The sequence below is a fragment of the Sus scrofa genome, chromosome 2, assembly GCF_054392235.1.
Source record: "Sus scrofa isolate SSC_HxYL_T2T_F1_AM1 chromosome 2, Sscrofa_HxYL_maternal_Yorkshire_Landrace_v2.0, whole genome shotgun sequence".
NCBI classification, from domain to species: domain Eukaryota; kingdom Metazoa; phylum Chordata; class Mammalia; order Artiodactyla; family Suidae; genus Sus; species Sus scrofa.
Genome location: NC_139384.1, coordinates 152103368 through 152124246, shown reverse-complemented (window position 1 = coordinate 152124246; position 20879 = coordinate 152103368). Strand labels below are relative to the sequence as shown.

The window sequence follows — 20879 nt, the reverse complement described above, 5'->3', positions numbered from 1 at the left end:
CAGCACCCACCACCCTGTGCAGAGCTGTTGCCCTTTGTTGAATGCGAGGATGAAGGCTCAAGTGATACTGTCATCAAGGGACAGCCCCCAGGGGTTCCCGAGCCATTTCCCAGGACCACCAGGTGGCGCAAACCACTCACTGCAGCTCACCGGCAGTCCTCCGAGGCTCTGGCTTTGGACAGTCCTGGAAAATGGGCAAATCAATAGGGGCGGAGGTCGTGGGGGGAACAGGATGGCCATTAGAATGCAGAAAAAAAAAATGAGAACTTTGCTTTAGATTTATTTTCATCTCATCTTTTTTAAATTTCTATTTTTGTGTATGTTTTATAATGTACATAATATTTTAGTACAGTAGTACATGTATATAATTTACAATAAATAATTATACAATTAAGAAAGTGAACTAAAAATTTTTTTTACCGTTGGGAGGCACAGCTAGCGCTCAGGGAAGCACACTTGTCTGCAGCGGCTGGGCCTGCGCCTCTGCTTTCACCCACCCGCCCTCACAAGGCGAGGGGTGGGAAGCTGACCCCCAAAATCAAAGAACCTTTGAGACAGTGTGGAGAAAGTACAGAGAGGTTTCTTTTTATGTGGCCACCTCGCTCCTTCAGTTTCACTGAAATGAACACTTACCTCCCCTCGGCACAAGGAAGGGGCCAGATGGGTTCCTTATAAAATACACTCAGCTGATCCAAATGAAATCATCTGGCTTTAAATCACTACCTCTCCCCATAGACTCACACGTGCCTTGCATCAAACAGGAGCGGGCTGGTAACTGTTGGGAACTTACTTGCAAGGCTGGCTTCTCTTATCAACTAAATGTGTTACCACTGAGGTCAAGTTGCTGGCCCAGCTACAGACATCTAAAGAATACGAGGGATCCGCTGCTCTGAAGGTGCCATCACCTCCACCACTCTTCCGTCTGAAGAACGCAGGGTTTAAAGGATGCTAGGCTGTGATCGTCACATGACAGATTTCTCTGTTCTTCGCAGACATGTCCTTCTCTAGTGTTTCTGAGCCACTAGAAGAGTGGAAGAAATGTCAACCTAAAAAACAATCAACAACTTGTCATTCCACCTTTTCCCGAGACCGAGAATCAATGGTTTCCATAACCTTCCCCCACCAAACATCTTTGGGCCTGTTGACGAGTGGCTGTTTGCAAGGCAGAATGTCTTTTATTCCCATTGCAGTAGATCTGTACAAGAGGCCACCTCTGGAGCTCAGAGACCTGGCAGCACCAACATAAAGACCAAAATATAAACAGGGCCACGGTCCCATCCCACTCACACCCCACGATGCCTATGGGACAGATGGGGTGGCGCGTGCACATGTACACACGCGCGCGCACACACACACACACACACCACACGATTTATTCCAAAGCATCAACTGTAAGAGCAGTTTAAGTCACAGGTCAGCCGGAAGAGGGGGAACAAGGGGGTGAGAGGAGGTCACGCTATCACTACCTTCCCTCTCAGAGTGTCAGGGCCACCAAGGGCCAGAGAGAAGCCCTCCTCGCTCACAAGTACGTTGTGAAATAGGCTTTTCCTTCCTCTTATTTCATCCTCTAACGGATACCACTTCCAAACCCATCTTTAAAGGGGGTCCTTTTATATATAGAATTCTCATACATATCCGCAAGTACGTCCGTATAAGAGAAAACAGTAGTGGCCTCGACGGAGGGAGGCGAGGTGGACACACACGAACGGAGACCGCTTGGCCCTGGGGGACAGGCCTGGGTTGCTGCCACGTGAGGCGGGAGAACGGGGTGTGGTTCCAGAGGTGGCCGAGGGAGGGAGGGGCGACAGTGCTGGTGGTCTGCAGACCTGCTGCTGGTCAACTCGGAGGGAGGGAGCAGGGGAAAGGATGGGAGTCCCAGCGGAGCCCCGGGGGCAAGACCTGCCCTTGGAAACGGGGGAGATGGAGGGAGGAACTCGGGAGAAGAGGAGCAGCGGGAAGCCGACCGCCCGGCCCGCTTCTCCAGTGAGACGGTGTCCAGAGCATGCACGCGACGGGCCTCCCAGGTGAGGCTCGGTGCTGGAGAGGGGCGTGAGGGCTGGGGAGAGGGGCCGAGGCTCGGAGCAGCCCCAGGACGCAAGAGCAACACCGTGAATGGCACCTCCGTCTCCACACCCCTCTGGCGGCCCAACAAGTGCCCGGAGCTGGTCCGAGTGGCCCCCGGCTGGAATTGTGCTCACTGACCCCTCTGGGGGCGTTGGCCTGACTCTGGGGCCTGCCCATCCATGCCAGCTAAGTATCAGGCCCAGTGGTAGCCCTCGTGGCCTTGCTGCCAGTCACAGTTCCATGGCCCTGGCTGAGGGCAGGGCTCGAGTGTGTCTTGCGGAGGGAAGGGTCTTCGCCTTCCAGGGTGGCCAGCCGGGCCTCGATCCGCTCCAAGTCGTCCGAACCCACTTTGATTTTCACGGCCAGCAGGTGGATATAGGTCTCATAACGGCTTTTCTGGGGAAAGGGCAGAGAAAGGCCAAAAACAAACGTCAAAGGACAAACCACAAAATGCAAGAAAATATTTGTACCTTATACAACAAAAGACTGACTCCCTTGATAGACAAAGAGCTCTCGCCAATCAATAAAAAGGAGATTAAAATCCAGTCAAAAAACTTAGACAAAGGACAAGCAAAGAAATTTCCCTCATGATTTTTAAAATCCAAATTCATTGACAAGGACCTTTTTGGATATTATGCCAAAAGCACTGGCAACAAAAGTAAAAACAGACAAATGAGATTTTATGAAAATGTAAAACTTCTCTGAATCAAGAGAGTGAAAAGGTAATCTATAGAATAAGAAAGAATAATTGCAAATCATAAATCTGATAAAGGTCTACTATCCAGAATATTTAAGGAAAAAAAAAAAACTACAACTCAACAACAAAAACACAATTTTAAAATGGGCAAAGGAGGAGTGGATAAAGACGATGTGGTACATATATACAGTGGAATACTACTCAGCCGTTAAAAGGAAAGAAATAATGGCATTCACAGCAACATGGATGGACCTAGAAATGATCATGCTAAGTGAAGTCAGACAATGAGACACCAGCATCCGATGCTATCTCTCACATGTGGAAGCTAAAAAAAGGACACAATGAACTTCTTTGCAGAACAGATACTGACTCACAGACTTTGAAAAACTTATGGTTCCCAAATGAGACAAGGTTACAGGTGGGGGATGCACTGAGGGTTTGGGATCGAAATGCTATAAAATTTGATTGTGATGATCGTTGTACAACTATAAATGTAATAAAATTCATTGGGTAATAAAAAAATTTTTTTAAATAAAATAAAATGGGCAAAGGACTTGAAAAGACATTTCTCCACTGAAGATACACAAATGGCCAATAAGCACACAAAAAGATGCTCAAATCAGGATCAGGAAAACACACATCAAAACCACCATGAGATACAACCTCACATGCATTAAAACAACTCCTATCAAAAAAAAAAAGAAAAGAAAGAGAGTTCCTGTTGTGGCTCAGTGGTTAATGAATCTGACTAAGAACGATGAGGTTGCGGGTTCGATTCCTGACCTCACTCAGTGGGTTAAGGATCCAGCGTTGCCGTGAGCTGTGGTGTAGGCCGGCGGCTACGGCTCTGATTCGACCCCTGGGAACCTCCATCTGCCACGGAAGCAGCCCTAGAAATGGCAAAAAAAAAAAAAAAAACACCCAGAAAATAACAAGTGTGTAGGTGAGCATGTGCTGGAAGAATTCATGGGAACCCCAGCATACAATGAGTGGGAACGTAAAATTGTACAGCTCCAGTGGAAAGCAGTCTGGCTACAGCTATTCCTCAAGAAGTGAAAAAATAACGTTACTCAGCAATTCCACTTCTGGGTGTGAGAGCAGGACTGAAAGCACGGTCTCAAGAAACATTTGCACGCCCATGTTCATCACGGCAGCGTTACTCGCAAATCACAGATGAAAGCAACCCGAATGTTCCCCAGCCGATGAAGGGACAGACAAAATGTAGTACAGACCACGTATTCCGTCTTAAAGAGGAAGGAAGTTTGGACACCTGCTACCACAGGGATGAACCTTAAAGACATTATGCTAAGGGACACGGGCCCGTCACAAAAACACAAATTCCACATGATTCCACTTAAACAAAGTACTAGATTCATCACATTCACAGAGACAGACAGTAGAACTGTGCTTGTCAGGGGCTGGGGCCGGGAGGAAGGTGTTTAATACTTATGGAAATTTCCGTCTGGGAAGATGAAAAAGTCCTGGAGACTGACGGACTGCCCGACGCTGGGAACGGATGAACACTCCTGAGCTGTGCACTTTAAAATGGTTCAGTGATGGCTTTTATGTTTTTTCACCACAATTTTGGTTGGTTGGTGTTCTTTGGCCTCACCCAGGGCGTGTAAAGTTGCCGGGCCAGGGATCAAACCCACACCAGAGCAGCAACCGAAGTCGCTGCAGTGACAACACCGGATCCTTAACCTGCTGTGTCACAAAGGCCCCCTCACCACAAGTTTAAAAATTTAACCCAGGAGTTCCCGTCGTGGCGCAGTGGTTAACGAATCCAACTAGGAACCATGAGGTTGCGGGTTCGGTCCCTGCCCTTGCTCAGTGGGTTAACGATCTGGCGTTGCCGTGAGCTGTGGTGTAGGTTGCAGACGCGGTTCGGATCCCACGTTGCTGTGGCTCTGGCGTAGGCCGGTGGCTACAGCTCCAATTCAACCCCTAGCCTGGGAACCTCCATATGCCGTGGGAGCGGCCCAAGAAATAGCAACAACAACAACAAAAAGACAAAAAAAAAAAAAAAAAAAAAAAAAAAAATTTAACCCAAGTGAAACCCATCAGATTAACAAAGATCGCGGCTGCTGCTGGTGAGGCGGTGAACAGAGAGGCTGCCGTGAGCTCTTAAGAGGGGCCGAGGCCTTGACTCTGAGCTTCGAGCCCTCTCCACGGGCAGGGGAGGCTGCGGTCCTGGGAGAGGTCGGGACTAAAGGCCAGGAGAGCCCGTCCTCACCCAGCTCTGCCGCCTGAGCTGAAAGACTCGTCACGTCTGGCTTCCCCTCCCCTCCCCTCCGCCCCCCATGAAGCCAGGGTGGGGGGCGGTGAGAAGGCCACAGCTCTGGAGCCATAAGCAGCCGCCTGGCCCAGCATCCTGGCCCCTACACTCCTTTTTTTTCTTTTTTTTTTTTTTTTGCTGGCTCCTACATTTCTTAATGTGTCACCTCAGGCGAGTGATCTGACCTCTCCAAGCCTCAATTTCCCCATCTGTAAGATGGAACTAATAAGGAGGATTCAATCCGTCGAGGAACACGCCTAGCAATCATCGGGGTTTTTGCTAACATTGCAGAGAGAGTGGATCTGAGAAGGCTTCCAAATGCTATAAAGCCTTAGGTTTTTCAAAAGGTCAGGATCTGTCCTGGGAGCACTCCTCTCTCCCCGACGCCGCAACAGAAAACCATCGCAGAAGTGGGGAGCCTGAGGTGGGCGACTCCCTGCCCTTCCTGCTCTGGGGGCTCCCTGGCTGGGTCTCAGCCTCTTTTCTACCTGTGCACCCCCACGTGCAGGGCAGTCCATGATGGTCCCTGCCTTCCTCCCGCAAGCTGGCCCCTATCCTCCACCCAGCAAAGGGGAGGCTCTGTCAGGTCGCCTGCAGAGCTCTGTGGGGCAGAACCAGGGTCGTGGACGAGATAAGATGGACAGAAAGAAGAGCCCAGGAGGGGAGAATGAGCTGCTCTGCCTGATAAACCCACGAGAACAACGCACAGGAGACGCGAGGGGGAGAGCCACACAGAGAGGGCTGAAAGTTTTGCGGTTTGGTTGAAACAGCTTTCTGAGAAGCTGGGCCTGTGAGGACAGTGGAGGTGAGGAAGGGGCTTGAGGAAGGAGGGAGAGGGTGCAATTGTTTGATGAACAACTGGTAGCCAGGGAGTTCCCATTGTGGTTCAGTGGGTTAAGAACCTGACTCGTATCCTGGTGTCACTGTGAGCTGTGGTGTAGGTCACAAACTCAACTCGGATCCTGCGTTGCAGTGGCTGTGGCACAGGCCAGCAGCTGTAGCTCCGATGTGACGACCTCTGGCCTGGGAACCTCCATATGCCACAAGGGCCGCCCTAAAAAGAAAAGACAAGGAAAAAAACCAAAAAACACAATTGGCAGCCAGGCTATGCAGGGACTGGCCCACAGGAGACCATGGGTCCTGACTACCTCAAGGGAGCCCCAAAGTTGGGACCCCCAAAGCAGGAGCCCCTGGCTGGGGGAGGAGGTAGAAGACCGGAGCCGCCTCCCCCCGCGGCCCAGCCCGTCCTCCAAAGCCCAGCCCGTGAAGGGCGCACCTCGAACGTGAGATAATGCTCCTTCAGCCGGCTCTCCTCCGCCTCCTTGGACTTGAAGCCCCTCTCGACCGGGTGACTCCTGTGCTCAGCCAGCTCCGCAGTCACCTGCCTCAGCTTATTCTCGTGAGAACGCAGCTGCTCCTCCTGCAAAGACACGTCCTGGACCTTGAGATCCGCTCTCAGGACGTCACGGGGCGGGAGCAGGGGGGGTCTCATCCAGCCCCCAAAGAGCTGGACAGGAGCCGCTTCACCAAAGAGAAAGTGGGGCCTGGCCTGGGTCACTGGATACCCAGGGCTTGAGCCACGTCCAGGCTCCTCCGCCTCCTCCCTCCCTCCCCGCTGCCGCTGGCACCCGCTCTCCTAGGGCCTCCCCGGCGGGCTCGGGAGACGCCAGAGCCACACACTTGTGTGTGCACGCAGACACTCCCTGACAAGGACACACCCGCCGGCTCCCATGGACCTCGCAGGCACACGCATGCACCGACCGGGGAGGGGGGGGGGGCAGCCCACTCCAGCTCCCGGCTTCACACGAGACACACACTCTCACATTCACGTCCAGACACATCTGATGGCTGCACACCCAGGATCACACCCAAAGAGGGACAGAGACACTGTCCCTCACAGACAAGCGCAGGTACACTCCCACCCGCCACAGAACAGCCAGCCCCCTTTCTGTCAGGTGGGCCCTGGATGGCACATGAGCGTGCAGACTTGAGTGTGATGCAGCTGTGGGTGCACAGCACATGTGCCTACACAGAAACCTGCGTGGGGGAGCATGGGCACCGCATGTGCAGCCCCAGGGGCTCCGTGGGGAAGACTCCAGACGAGGGCCCAGCAGGAAAGGGCCCTGGGCAGCCGCGCAGCCAGGCGCTGCCCATTGCCCAGCTCAGCGGCAGTGGCCTCCACCGGCCGTTTTCTCCCCAAACCTTCGCAAACCTGAGAACGGATGAGTGGAGCTTTATGAGGACTAGAAACAAAACACTGAAGGGCAAGCGGCGGCAGCAAGAAAGCCCTGGATGAAGGCTCCGCCAGGCCTCTCTGTCCCTCACTCCCTCAGACACACACATCCTCTCCCACTCACGCCCAGACACACACACAACCCACAGGCCACACCGCCACTGGCACACCCAGGCCACCCACCACAGCACGGCCAGGCCTCTGCAAACGGGGGGCGGCGGTGCAGGAGATGGAAGGTACCATCTGCCCCCCGGACAGGCGCCGGGTGGGCGGAGGCAGCCGGGCCAGGTGGTGCCGGGATCCCAGCAGCTGGTACCTGGCAGAGGCGAGTGGTGCAGGAGGGCAGCAGGGGCCGAGAGAACTTCTTCATGGAGCTGACGGCCGCTGGGAAGGCGGGGGCTGAGAAGACGGCAGCCACCAGGTTGATCCTGAGGACCCAGGACAGCATTTCTTCCTTGCTCCTGGGGACGCGACGGGAGGGGAGAGGGCGCTGGCTTCTCACGACGGGACGCCCCAGTACCCGGCGCCAGCCCAGCACAGAGAGGGCACGGAGGCCTCCGCATCGGTGGGCAAAAGGAGGGAGGGAGGGAGGGTGGCGGGATGGGGCTGGATGGCCCCGTCACATCTGGGGGGGGAGCTCCCCCTCCTGTCCCAGCTCCCAGGCAAGACCTGGGTTCTCACGTGAAAATTAAGCTGCCCAGCCAGGTCCACAGCGAAGGGCCCGGAGCCAATGCGTCTGAGACCAGCAGGCCCAGGGGGGTGTCAGAGGCCGCGGGGGACGGGCCGTCCCCACCCGGCCCTGCCCCCCACCTCGCCTGGCATGTCCACTCCTGTCCTGAGCTCACCTACTAGCCTCCCCCCTTCTAAGCTCCTCTGACACACGGAACCCCAATCTCGAGCCACAGAAAGATGGGGTGCAGGGGGGTGGAGGGAAGGCCTTAAAGGGCAGGCGAGGCTTTTACATCCGTCCCCCTGCCCCATCCCCCACCACTTTAAGCGGAGGATGATTCATAAAGATTCCATGGGGCCCACAGGGGACTGCAGTGTCCCCATCAGGATCACATGGAGAGATGGTTAAAACACAACGGCTGGCCCGTCCCCGGCGTCTCTCTTTCAGGAGGTCTAAGGTGGGGCCAGAGAAACCGCATTTCCAGCAAGTTTTCCAGGAGCCGCTGGGGGACCACCCTTGAGAAGCCCTGCTGCCGGGGAGGGCCCAGAGCGTTCGTTGGTGCCAAGCGGACACGTTCTTGCGGGGGAAGCGAAGGGCGCCTCCCCGGAGGCGGACGAGAGAGGGTGCAGGGCGGGTCCCGAGCCCAGGGTGGGAGCGAGGGGGTGCCCCCTCCTACTTACGGCGCCTGAAAGAGGAAGACCCTCCAGTCGGCCGTCTTCAGCTTGAGCACGTTGGACTTCTTGCTATAGTCAGAGGCCCTGGTGGCCAGAGCGTGGTGCACACGGATGGCGTTCTTCAGGTCGCCCTCAGACAGCGCTTTGTCAGGCCTGTACTCGTCCTGCAGGCCATCGTCAGGCTGTGGCTCACTGACCCCACCGTCCCTATCCATCCCACAGCCGCTGCCACTCTGAGGCCATGCCCCCCCCCAACAAGAATCACACAGGCGCTCCTCCCAGCACCCCAGTTGGTCCCAGAAGCCCAAAGAGTCCTTACATTGGGTATCCTCTGAACCCCTGGACATTTAAGAGATTCCTCCCCAAAACCACCAATGCACCGGTGAGCCCAAATCAGGCCCTGGATGGGGGCGGACCCAGGATCTGCCTAAGCCCTAGGTCCTGCCCAGGACCCTCTGGGCACCGCAAAGCAGGAGCTGGATGGGCGCTGAGCTGGCCCTTCCCAGGTAAGGGCTCTGGGGCAGTGGCTCACCTTCTGCAGGTACAGAATGGTCCCTTTGAGCACCGCGTAGAATTTCTTCCAGCCACGCCTCCCTCGGGGCGCTGGGGAGGGGGCACGGGTAGTGTGGCCACAACCACTCCCCCCCCAGTATCTCCTCCCTCGCCTCCCCCACATGTCCTCCTGTGTAGGCACCCCCAGAGAATGGCCAAGGGGGGTGCAGACCCTCTGGACTAGCAGCATCCCTCCCCCTGCCCCTGCCCTGCCAGACACCCACTCCTCTTGCCATCCATGTCGGCGTGAGTCTTCCGGGTCAGCACGCCATGCTTGTAGGTGGTGGCGCTGAGAGCCTGCGGGACATCCAGGAAGGGGTTGCTACCATCCAGGATCCGTGTCACCTTCTTTGTGCCTGTCCCAAACTTGTCATCCACCAGCTCAGACAGTGACTTCCTCAGCTCCTCTTCATCACTGGGAAAACACTAGGCCTGAGTACCCGCTCCATGGAGGCCTCAGCCCCACATCAATAGGCCCTCCCCCAGCAAACACTCCTTTGGAAGCCGGTTAGCAGTGGAGGGCAGAGCCAAGGAGCCTCCAATTCCAGACTACAGATCCAGACCTCTGACCCCTCTCCCGAGCCTTCGGTTCTGAGCCCTGGCCTCTGAGCTTAGGTTTTTGGCCTCTAAGCTCCAATCCTCCCCCTTGATCACAAAGTTAGAGACCTTACTACCTTCAGGCTTCCTTCCTGGTCTCCCGTCTCTCTCCAACCCTGAAAGCCCAGACCAAAGCTGCTGCCAAAGCCCCAGGACATGCTTGGGGAGGGGCGGCCAATAGATGAGGCCCCAGAAGTCTAGGTTCCCCATCGGAGCCCTCGTGGGAGAATGCCAGCTCTCCCCAGTTGTGTTGGGGTTCCTAACAACCCCTGCCTGGGATCTTCATGTGGACTCGAAGACCCAGGCTGCCCTGGGGACTCCAGCAGGGTGGGGCAGCAACTCTCCCCAGAGCCTCTTGGTCTCCCCAACCCTCCAGGTCACCACACTTCTTTCCAGATGGATGGGCATCTCCAGGCCTCACTGCCCTGGCAGGGGAAGAAGTTAGGGGGCAGTCACTGCTCCCCAATGCCAAGAGCAATCACCCCCTAAACATGGTCATATTATGGGGGCTTTAGGGGGACCAGTACCTTGTGCCTAGCCTACCTCCCAGAGGGGAAAGAGCTATATTAGGAATAGTGGCAATATCCCCTGAACAGAAAACCAGTTGTGAACATCATGGAACTAAAGTCACAGTCCAATCAACTCCAAAGCTGTGAACAGTGTGCACTTCTTATCAAGGCAGAAAATGAACCCAAGGGGAACTCAACTCCAGAAGCTGGACAGCTAGACGGGGGTCACCGGGGCCCTGGGCAGAGAAATCAGCACCATGGAGAGTAACAGGTGGGCCTTCCCTGTACCCCCAACCACCCCCTCCCGCTCCCACTAATTCAATCTCCCCATACCTGTGCCCATGGGCACTACTCACATGGCCCATTCCAGCTTTTCATTCTTGATGGAGGTGTAAAGGGTCTGGGGGAGGGGAGAGAGAGAGAGAGGAGTTCAGTGAGGAGTCGACCTCCAGCAACGTGGATGCGGCGAGGGAGCACCTTCACAGCCAGTGGGGCGAAGTGGGTGTTTGAGTCCCACCTGTTTATCAGATGGGGCTGGGCCAGTGGGTTACTGTTTAGATGACTGGATAGACTTGAGGTTGAGTGAGTGGCTGAGTTGGTAGGCAGGGAAATGGGTGGGGGGCTGGGCAGGAGTGTATGTGTGGGTGACGGGGGACTGGGTGGATGTATGGGCGAGTGAATGACTGAGATGCAGGGTGGGTGGCTGGATGGGTAGATGGATGGATGAGAAGACAGGGAGAAGCAAATAGGTGGGTGAAGGCATTGGGATTATTTGATCTCACTTACAAATACGCTCTTAACAAGTGCTTCTTGACAGTGAAGAAGATAATTATGGTACGAAGAGCGATGGAGACGATGTGTATTTTTTGACCTTCAGACTCACTATTCAACTACCCACCTGGTATCCCCAGGTCCTTCGAACTCACTGTCTAAAACTGAACTCATCATCTACCCCCAAAAAACCTGTTCCTCTGCCTCCTAGATGGAGAACTGACCAGGCGTGAAAGGCCCCAGAGGCCCACCCTGCGCTTCAGCCTCAAAGAAAACTAAAGAGTCGCTTCATTCCTAGTGATGATGAAGGAATGAGTGGGCTCTTCCCCGCGGTGACAATAGGATGGTTGTGGTGAAGGTGGTGGCGGGTATAGAGGTGGAGGTGATGGCCAGGGTAGCTGTGACAATGGGTGGCAGTGTTGAGGATTACCGTGACAGTAGGAATGTTGGTAGATCACTAAAAACAAATCTCACGAAGCCTACTCCTCTGCCTAACTCGGGGAACAGTCAAGAGTTGAGCCAAATGGTCTCTGTCTCTGTCCCAAAGTCATCCTGACCCTGACCCCAGAATCAAGAATCTGGAGTTCCCGTTGTGACTCAGCAGGTTAAGAACCCAACTAGTATCCACGAGGATGCAGGTTTGATCCCTGGCCTCACCCAGTGGGTTAAGGATCTGGCTTTGCTGCAAGCCACAGCATAGGTTGCAGATGCAGCTCAGATCCAGCGTGGCTGTGGCTGTGGCTATGGCCTGTGCTGGCAGCTGCAGTTCCAATTCAACGCCTAGCCTGGGAACTTCCATATGCCGTGGGTGATCAGGGTTTAGTGGGGGCAGAAACCTCTCTCCTCTCCCCCCACCCCAGGCAAGCTATACCTTCAGCAGGTCTTTGGCAAAGTCTTGGCCGTCATTCAGCTGGTCCAAGTTGGCAATGAACTGCTGGCAGGACATCTTCTTGCCAATGTTCTGGAAGGGAGAAAGGGTTCTGCCTGAGAGGAGGGATGGAGGCTGGCGTGGTCCCCGCCCCCCGCCCCGCCCAGCCACAAGCGATGGGGCGGCATCAAGGGCAGTGATGAAAAAAGACTGCCTGGATTTCCCTCTGTGTCCAAGAGTTTACAGAACTCTTTTTCGCATTCAAGATTCGATTTGGTCCTCCAGCAGCATGAGAGGTTGGGGTTCTCCTCAAACCCGGATGGAGGAGTCAGCTTAGATGAAGTATTATAAGAGCAGACATGTGCCTGGTGCCTAGCAGGTTCCAGGTGTTGTACTCAACATGCATTATCTTATTTCTTTCTCTCAACACAGACAAGGGGAGGTGGGTGTTATCAATATCCCCACTCGACAGGTAAGGAAACTGAGGTGCAGGAAGGTGAGGTGACATGCCCATGATCACCCAGCAAGGAAGAAGAGGGCTGAGTGTGCCTGACACCAAAGCCCGTGCTCTCACCCGCTACTCCATGGTTAACTCTCCCAAGGTCACACAGCACCAGGACTTGAACCCAGGCCTCTCGGCTCCTGAGCAGAAGCTCTGTGTGTTCCGTCACAACTGTCTCACCCTCTCACCTGTACAGAGGGGCGGCAAGACCTCCAAGAGGTACATGAAGTGAGGGAGGGTTTGGTCTCAAGAGAATCAAAAATCACTTTCCACCAACACACAGGGGTACCCCATGCTGAGCTGCACTGGGACCACAGGAACCCGGGCAGGTGGTTTGACTCCAGGAGGCACGAACAGAGAGCTGCAGGTGACTGTACCCCAACGTTCTGCCTTCCTTTTTGGACCACTGATTAGAAGAGGGGCTCCAGCCCTCCAAACCCAGCAGCTGAGGTGCATACGTGCACCCGTTCAGGCTCTCCCTGCAGTGTCCACATTTGGTGGCTCTTCACCCTTGAGAAGACAAAGACCCTGGGCCACCAGATATTGCTGGTATAGGGTTTTGTGGATTGAGGTTTGCTAAAAGTCAGTGTTTCCCAAGATTCACTTAGAGGTGAGAAAAGAATTCCCCCCAAAAAGATTTTGTAATCAAATAATTTTATTCACATGTTTCAGAGTCTTTAATGTGCTTCTGTGTATTAACAGTCTCCAAAGAGAGGAGACCATGTAGGTTCCCGAAGTTATTGACCTTGGCAACATTTTAGCAAAGAGGCTCTATGAACATCCCAGGGGCTATTCACACACCACAGAACATAATTCCGAAAACAATGATAGAAAGCTTTTTATAAGTAGCTGACAAGCAAGAATTTTCTACACCTTTTCCAAAGGGTTAAGGAGAAATGCTTATACGTGTGTGCGAATACAGTATGTTTCATACGTCTATGCATAGTTCACATGTACACGTATGTGTGTGTGTGTGTGTGTACACGTATATATAGCCACTTGTGCGTATTCATAACGGAGGAGTATGGGGACAAGGCCAATAATATCGTCTGGGTTCCACACATGGACTAGTCCCCGGCCATCAGTCAGGGTTGCAAAATCACAAACTAACCAGGCAAGATTTCCAACCCTAGTCATGACAGACTGTCTAGTTGCAGATGAACCTTCCCATCAAAAACCAACTGCCGGTCAAAATACTACTAAAACACCTGTGTGAAGACATTGGCCACCCTGCAAAGAAAGGAAGCACGGCGAGGAGAGCCCGACAGGAGCAGCGTTCCTCTTTGAAGCATTTGTCGATTCTCAAACAGTGGCCAAAAGGCTGAGCAACTGAGTGATCAGCAGGACGAGAGAACAAAAAGTGGACCTCGGGGCCCACCAAGGGTAAGAAGCCCCGAGACACACCCCAGTCATACCTCAACAAAAAAGGTAAACCTAAGACAGAAAATACTCAAGGGAGTCCTTCAGACAAAAGGAACGTGAGCCCAGATGCAAACATGGAGAGGCAGAAAGGAACGAAGAGCAACAAAAAGGATGCTACATCTAAATGAATATTTTGTCAGGTCATGATATGAAGTTTTCTGGGGAATAAAATACAGAAAGAGATAAGTAGTATCTAAAAGAATCAGGAGTTCCCGTCCTGGCGCAGTGGCTAACGAATCCAACTAGGAACCATGAGGTTGCGGGTTCAAACCCTGGCCTTGCTCAGTGGGTTAAGGATCTGGCGTTGCCGTGATCTGTGGTGTAGGTCGCAGATGTGGCTCAGATCCCGAGTTGCTGTGGCTCTGGTGTAGGTCGGCGGCTGCGGCTCTGATTAGACCCCTAGCCTGGGAACCTCCATGTGCCACAGGAGCAGCCCTAAAAAAGCAAAAAGACCAAAAAAATAAAGAAAAGAAAAGAAAAGAATTATGACAGTAGTATATAAGCTGAGAGGACAATAAATGAAATTAAAATGTTTTAAGGGTACTTCATTTCCCAGGAGGCAATAAAAGTACTTTAATAAGTCAGGGATGCACACTGCAAACCACAGAAAGAATTCTAAAAGAATTCATAACTAATAAGCTAACAGGAAAATTGAATTTTTTTTTTGGTCTTTTTGTCTTTTTAGGGCCACGCCTACAGTATATGGAGGTTCCCAGGCTAGGGGTCAAATCCAAGCTGTAGCCACCAGCCTACACCACAGCCACAGCACTGCCAGATCTGAGTCGAGTCTTCAACCTACACCACAGCTCATGGCAACGCCGGATCCTTAACCCACTGAGCAAAGCCAGGGATCGAACCCGCAACCTCACGGTTCCTAGTCGGATTCATTTCTGCTGAGCCACAACAGGAACTTCAGGAAAATGGAATTATAAAAAGATACTTAAGTAATCCAAAAGCAGGCAAGAAAGGAGGGAAAAAAAGGCAACACAAAAGAGATGAATCAAAGAGAAAGAATAACCTGGCATGTTTGAACTCACATACATTTGTAATTCATTAAATGGAAAAAATTAAAAGGCAGAAATGATCAGACTTGATTTTTAATGAAAATATATGATATAATAGACACCTCTTAAATATAAAGGAACAGAAATCCTGAAAGCAAAAGGATAGAAAAAGATACACATGCAAACACTAACAGAAAAACTCCAGTATAACGACGCTAATAACTGACAAAATAGACTTGAAGGCAAGAAGCATTACTAGAAATAAAAAGAGACTTTTCATAATGATAAAAGGGTGAATCTCCAGAAGATATAAGCATTCTAGGAGGTCCCATCATGGCTCAGGGGTAAGGAAACCAACTAGTATCCACAGGACACTAGTATCCTAGGACATGGGTTCTATCGCGGGCCTTGCTCAGTGGGTTAAGGACCCAGTGTTGCCATGAGCTCTGGTGTACATCTCAGGTGCAGCTCGATCTAGCATAGCTGTGGCTGTGGTGTAGGCCAAAAGCTGTAGCTCCAATCTGACCCCTAGCCAGGAAACTTCCATATGCCCAGGTGTACCCCTAAGAAGACAAAAAAAAAGACAAAAGACAAAAGCATCCTAAATTTGTATGCTCTTACTAACACAGTCTCAAAAAATAAAAGACAAAAATTGACAGAACCAAAAAGAGAAAGACATTTACATTCAATGGAAAAAAATAGAGAACCCAGAAATAAACCCTGACACCTATGGTCAACTCATCTTTGACAAAGGACGCAAGAACATAAAATGGGAAAAAGAAAGTCTATTCAGCAAGAATTGCTGGGAAACCTGGACACCTGCATGCAAATCAATGAAACTAGAACACACCTTCACACCATGCACGAAAATAAACTCAAAATGGCTTAAAGACTTAAATATAAGACAGGACACCATCAAACTCCTGGAAGAGAATATAGGCAAAACATTCTCTGACATCGATCTTATGAATATTTTCTCAGGGCAGTTTCCCAAAGCAATAGAAATAAAAACAAAAATAAACCAATGGGACCTAATCAAACTGACAAGCTTTTGCACAGCAAAGGAAACCAAAAAGAAAACCAAAAAAAGTCTTCTTTGCAGATTTTAACACTGCTTTCTTAGCAACAGGAAGAACAAGAATACTAAAGAATTTGTTAACAACAATCAATTAATAGCAAAATTAGATAACCTAGATAAACTGAAAAAAATTCCTAGAAGCACACAAACTACCAAAAATGACTCAAGTAGAAATAGGAAAATGGAATATGTCTAAAAAGAAGCAGTTTCAATCAATAATCAAAAACCTCACAAAAGAGAAGCCCAAAACAGGATAGCTTCATCAGTGAAGTTTACCAAATATTTAAAGAAAAATTAACACTAGGAGTTCCCATCATGGTGCAGTGGAAATGAATCCAACTAGGAACCATGAGGCTGCGGGTTCGATCCCTGGCCTTGCTCAGTGGGTTAAGGATCCGGCGTTGCCGTGAGCTGTGGTGTAGGTTGCAGACGCAGCCCGGATCCCGCACTGCTGTGGCTGTGGCGTAGGCTGGCAGCTATGGCTCCGATTCGACCCCTAGCCTAGGAACCTCCATGTGCTGCGGGAGCAGCCCAAGAAATGGCAAAAAGACAAAACAAAAAAGGAAAGAAAGAAAAAAAAGAAAGAAAGAAAAATTAACACTAATACTTCTCAAGCTCGTCCCAAAAATTTAAAGAGGGAATACTCATTCTATAAGGCCAGCATTACCTTGATACCAAAACCAGACGAAGAAATCACAAGAAAATAAAACTAGAGAACAATATCCCCTATTAATATAAATGCAAAAAACCCATAACAAAATACTAGCAAACAGCAGCATATTAAAAGGATTATATACCATGACCAAGCAGAATGTATCCCAGGACTGCAACAGTGGTTCAACACATAAGATCTATTAACATAAACCACCGCATTAAGAGAATGAAGGGGGAAAAAACACATGATCATTTCAATCGACGCAGAAAAAGTGTTTGGCAAGATTCAACACTTCTTTCACAAAAAAAAAAAAAAAAAAAAAAAAAAAAAAAAAAAAAAAAAAAAAAAAACCTCAACAAACTAGGAATAGGGCGAACTTGCTCAACATGCTAAAAGGCAGTTATCACAGTTAATATCATATAGCAAGGCGAAAGACTGAAAGCTTGCCCCCTAAGATCAGGAGAAGGCAAGGATACCCACTTTCCCACTTCTATTCAACATTGTACTGGAAGTTCCAGCCAGAGTAATTAGACAGGAAAAAGAAATAAAAGGTATCCAAATTAGAAAGACAGAAGTAAAATGATATCTACTCACGAATGAAATGATCGTTTACATAGAAAAAAATCCTATGTGGGAAAAGAATCTGCGAGAGAATGGATGTGTGTATATGTGTGATTCTATCTCTTTGCTGTAGAGCAGAAATTATCACAACACTGTAAATCAACTATACTTCAACAAAATGTTTAAAAATTGGGGCAGTGGGTAGTTCCCATCATCACTCAGTGGAAACGAATCTGATTAGTAACCATGAGGAGGCGGTTCGATCTGTGGCCTCACTCAGTGGGTTAAGGATCCAGCGTTGCCATGAGCTGTGGTGTAGGTCACAGATGTGGCTAGCATCTAGCATTGCTGTGGCTCTGGTGTAGGCCAGCAGCTACGGCTCTGATTCGAGCCCTATCCTGAGAACTCCCATAGGCTGTGGGTACAGCCCTTGAAAGACAAAAAAATAAAAAAATAAAATGGAGGAGGGAGAAAATCCTAAAGAATCACCAAGTGAGAGTTGTGAGATGTAAGGTCAACACACAAAAAGCAATTACATTTCTATATGTTAGTAATGAACAAGCACAAAATGAAATCTGGAAAACAATTTCATTTACAATAGCATCGAAAGGAATAAAATAGCTTAAAATAAGTTTAACCAAAGAGGGGAAAGACTTGTACACTGAGAACTAAAAAGGATCGCTGAAATAAAATAATGACATAAATAAACAGAAAGACATCCTGTGTTCATGGATTGAAGATTTAGTGTAGTTAAGATGGTTAATCAAGATAGTTAATATAGTTACTTCCCAAACTCATCTACAGATTCAGTACAATTCCGATCAAAACCCCAATGGCCTTTTATGCAGAAATGTAAAATCTTATCCTCAGATTCATGTGGAATTGTAAGAAAAAAATCTTGGAAAAGAACAAGGACGGAAGACTCATGCTTTCTGATTTCAAAACTTACTACAAAGCTAGACTAATCAAAACAGTGGGGCCACTGGCATAGAATTAAGACTCCAGAAATAAACCCATACGTATGCAGTCAAATGATTTTTTTATTGACTAAATTTGACAGGTAACATTGTGTCAGTTTAAGGTGTACCGTGTGTTACTTTGATACACATCTATCAGTTGTAATACTAGGGGCAATTGACTTTGGGCAAGTTCACCAAGACCATCCAGTGGGAAAGGATAGTCTCTTCAACCAGTGGTGCTGGGACAACTGAATATCCACAAGCAAAGGAATGCAGTGGGACCCTAGTCTCACACTATATACAAAAATTAACTCGAAATGGATCTAAGATCTAAACATGAGAGCCAACACTATAAAACTCTTTGCAGAAAACATGGAGCTAAATCTTGATCTTGTACTTTGCAATCATTTCTTAGATGTGAAACCAAAGCAATAAGCAACAAAAGAAAAAATAGATAAATTGGATTGCAAAATCAAAAATTTTTGTGCACCAAAAGACACTATGAAGAAAGTGAAAAGACAACACACAGAATGGGAAATTTTTTCTACCATTATATCTGATAAGGGTATAGTATCAGAATAGTTAAGAATTCTTTTTTTTCTTTTTTTGTCTGTTCTAGGGCTGTACCTGTGGCATATGTAGGTTCCCAGGCTAGGGGCTGGACCAGAGCTATAGCTGCTGGCCTCCACCACAGCCATAGCAACACGGGATCCAAGCTGCATCTGCAACCTATACCACAGCTCATGGCAAAGCCGGATCCTTAACCCACTCACTGAGAGAGGCCAGGAATCGAACCGCAACCTCATGGTTCCTAGTTGGATTCGTTAACCACTGAGCCACGATGGGAACTCCAATATAAGAATTCTTAAAACAACAACAAAAACACAAACAACCCAATTAAAAAATGAACAAGGAGTTCCCACTGCGGCTCAGCAGTAACGAACCTGACCAGGATCCATGAGGATGAGGGTTCCACACTTGGCCTCGCTGGGTGAGTTAAGGGGTTAAGGGTCCGGCGTTGCTGTGAGCTGTGTGGTGTGGGTGACAGACACGGCTCGGATCCGGCGTTGCTGTGGCTGTGGTGTAGACCGGCAGCTGTAGCTCCAGTTCGACCCCTAGCCTGGGAACCTCCACATGCCGCAGGTACAGCCCTAAAAATACAAAAAAAGAAAAAGAAAAGAGTAGAGCAGCGGTTGCCAAGGCCTGAGGGGGAGGCGAGCAGGGAAGGGGCATTGTCAGCGGGGATAGGGCCCCAGGGGTGGACGATGAAAAGGCTCTGAAGAGGGTTGCGCGACCACGCGAAGAGACTTGATGCTACTGAACTATACACTTAAAAACGATGATGATGGTAAACCTTAGGTATATTGCACCACAATTTTTTATTTTTACCACGATTTTAATAAAAATATAAAATGCCCCAAAATGGGCAAAGTCCTTGTGTTCAAGGACCACTGTCAATGTCCACTGACATTTCGCCAAAAAAAGACATACAAATGGCCAACACGCACATGAAATGACATTCCGCATCATCAGTCATTAAGGGAGACGCAGATCAAAAGCAAAATGAAATAACACTTCACTCCCACGAGAACAGCTATCATTAAAAAGGAAAGAGGAGTTCCCACCGAGGCGCAGCAGAAACGACTCTGACTCGCATCCACGAGGACTCAGGTTTGATCCCTGGCCTCGCTCAGTGGGTTAAGGATCCGGCAGAGCTGCAGCCGCTAGTCTAGGAACCTCCATATGTCACAGGTGCAGCCCCCAAAAAAAGAAAGGAAAGAAAAGAGGTGTTGGTGAGGAAATGAAGAAACTGAAACCCTTGTACCTTGCTGGGGGCAAGTTTAAGTGGTTTGGCCACTGTGGAAAATAGTTTCACGGTTCCTCAAAAAGGTCAAAATGGAATTACCATATGATGCAGCTGGTGGGCTAGGAACTGAAAAAAACAGGCAAACAAAAGCTTGTAAACAAAGGTTCACAGCAGCACTATTTACCGTATCCGAAACGTGGAAACGATCCAAATGTCCATTGAAAGACAAACAGATACACAAAAGGTGGCTACCCGTGCAATGGAATATAATTGGGCCATAAAAACGAATGAAATGATGACGTGTGCTACAACGTGGATGAACCCTGGAAACACCACAGGAAGTAGCAGAAACCAGACGCAAAAGGCTCCATGCTGTGTGATTCCATCTGCATTAAACCTCCCGAACAGGCAAATCCATACAGACAGAGAGCGAATTAGTGGTTGCCAAGAGCCGAAGGAAGGAGAGAATGAGGAGTGCCCACTAAGGGGCACAGGGGTTCCTTTTAGGGTGACGAAAAAGTTCTAGAACTGGAGAGTGGTGACGGCTGCACACTATGTGAATGTGTGTAATTCCCCCGAATTGTGCACCTTAAAACAGTTAACAAGGTAAACGTACGTTTTGTGTATTTCGCCACAATAAAACATCGTTCAGGACATAGAAGATTTTTACTATACAATGAGAGACTTGACCTTATCAACCCACATAGACCGTTATAATCAACAACTGCAGAGCACAGTCAAGTCCACGTGAAACGTTTACTAAAATCAGTCTCTCTCCGGATGGGAAAGTAAGACCATCGATTGCAAAGAAGTGAAATCGCACTGGGTAAATTATCTGATTTAAAATAGAACAACAGTAACCAGGCAAAGAGACATGTACCCAGAAAAGAAAAAGAAAGGAGGGAGAAAGAGAAGAAGGAAAGAAGGGAGGGAGGGAGGGAGGACATGTGGCCCAGAACATTCCAAAGCCAAAGGGAAGTG

At 49.7% G+C, this 20879-nt stretch overlaps 1 protein-coding gene across 25 annotated transcripts in view; it reads right to left on the bottom strand.

Moving 5' to 3' along the window:
* Positions 1-260: 260 nt before the first annotated feature.
* Positions 261-20879, bottom strand: part of PSD2 (pleckstrin and Sec7 domain containing 2) — a 684196-nt gene continuing 663577 nt past the window's right edge. For 18 of the 25 annotated variants that reach the window (XR_014838857.1, XR_014838856.1, XR_014838855.1 and 15 more), the window contains 8 exons: positions 11914-12003; positions 10628-10671; positions 9390-9580; positions 9146-9216; positions 8620-8777; positions 7586-7730; positions 6313-6456; positions 261-2460 (listed from right to left, as the gene is read on the bottom strand). Coding sequence is in view for 17 of the 25 variants with exons in the window: in XM_085014757.1 (XP_084870883.1) it covers positions 2251-2460; positions 6313-6456; positions 7586-7730; positions 8620-8777; positions 9146-9216; positions 9390-9580; positions 10628-10671; positions 11914-12003 (1053 nt within the window). In the remaining 8 variants the exon portion in view is untranslated. Of the gene's footprint in view, positions 2461-6312; positions 6457-7585; positions 7731-8619; positions 8778-9145; positions 9217-9389; positions 9581-10627; positions 10672-11913; positions 12005-20879 lie in introns of all 25 variants that reach the window. The other 7 variants (XR_014838860.1, XM_085014764.1, XM_085014766.1 and 4 more) reach the window with 2 other exon arrangements.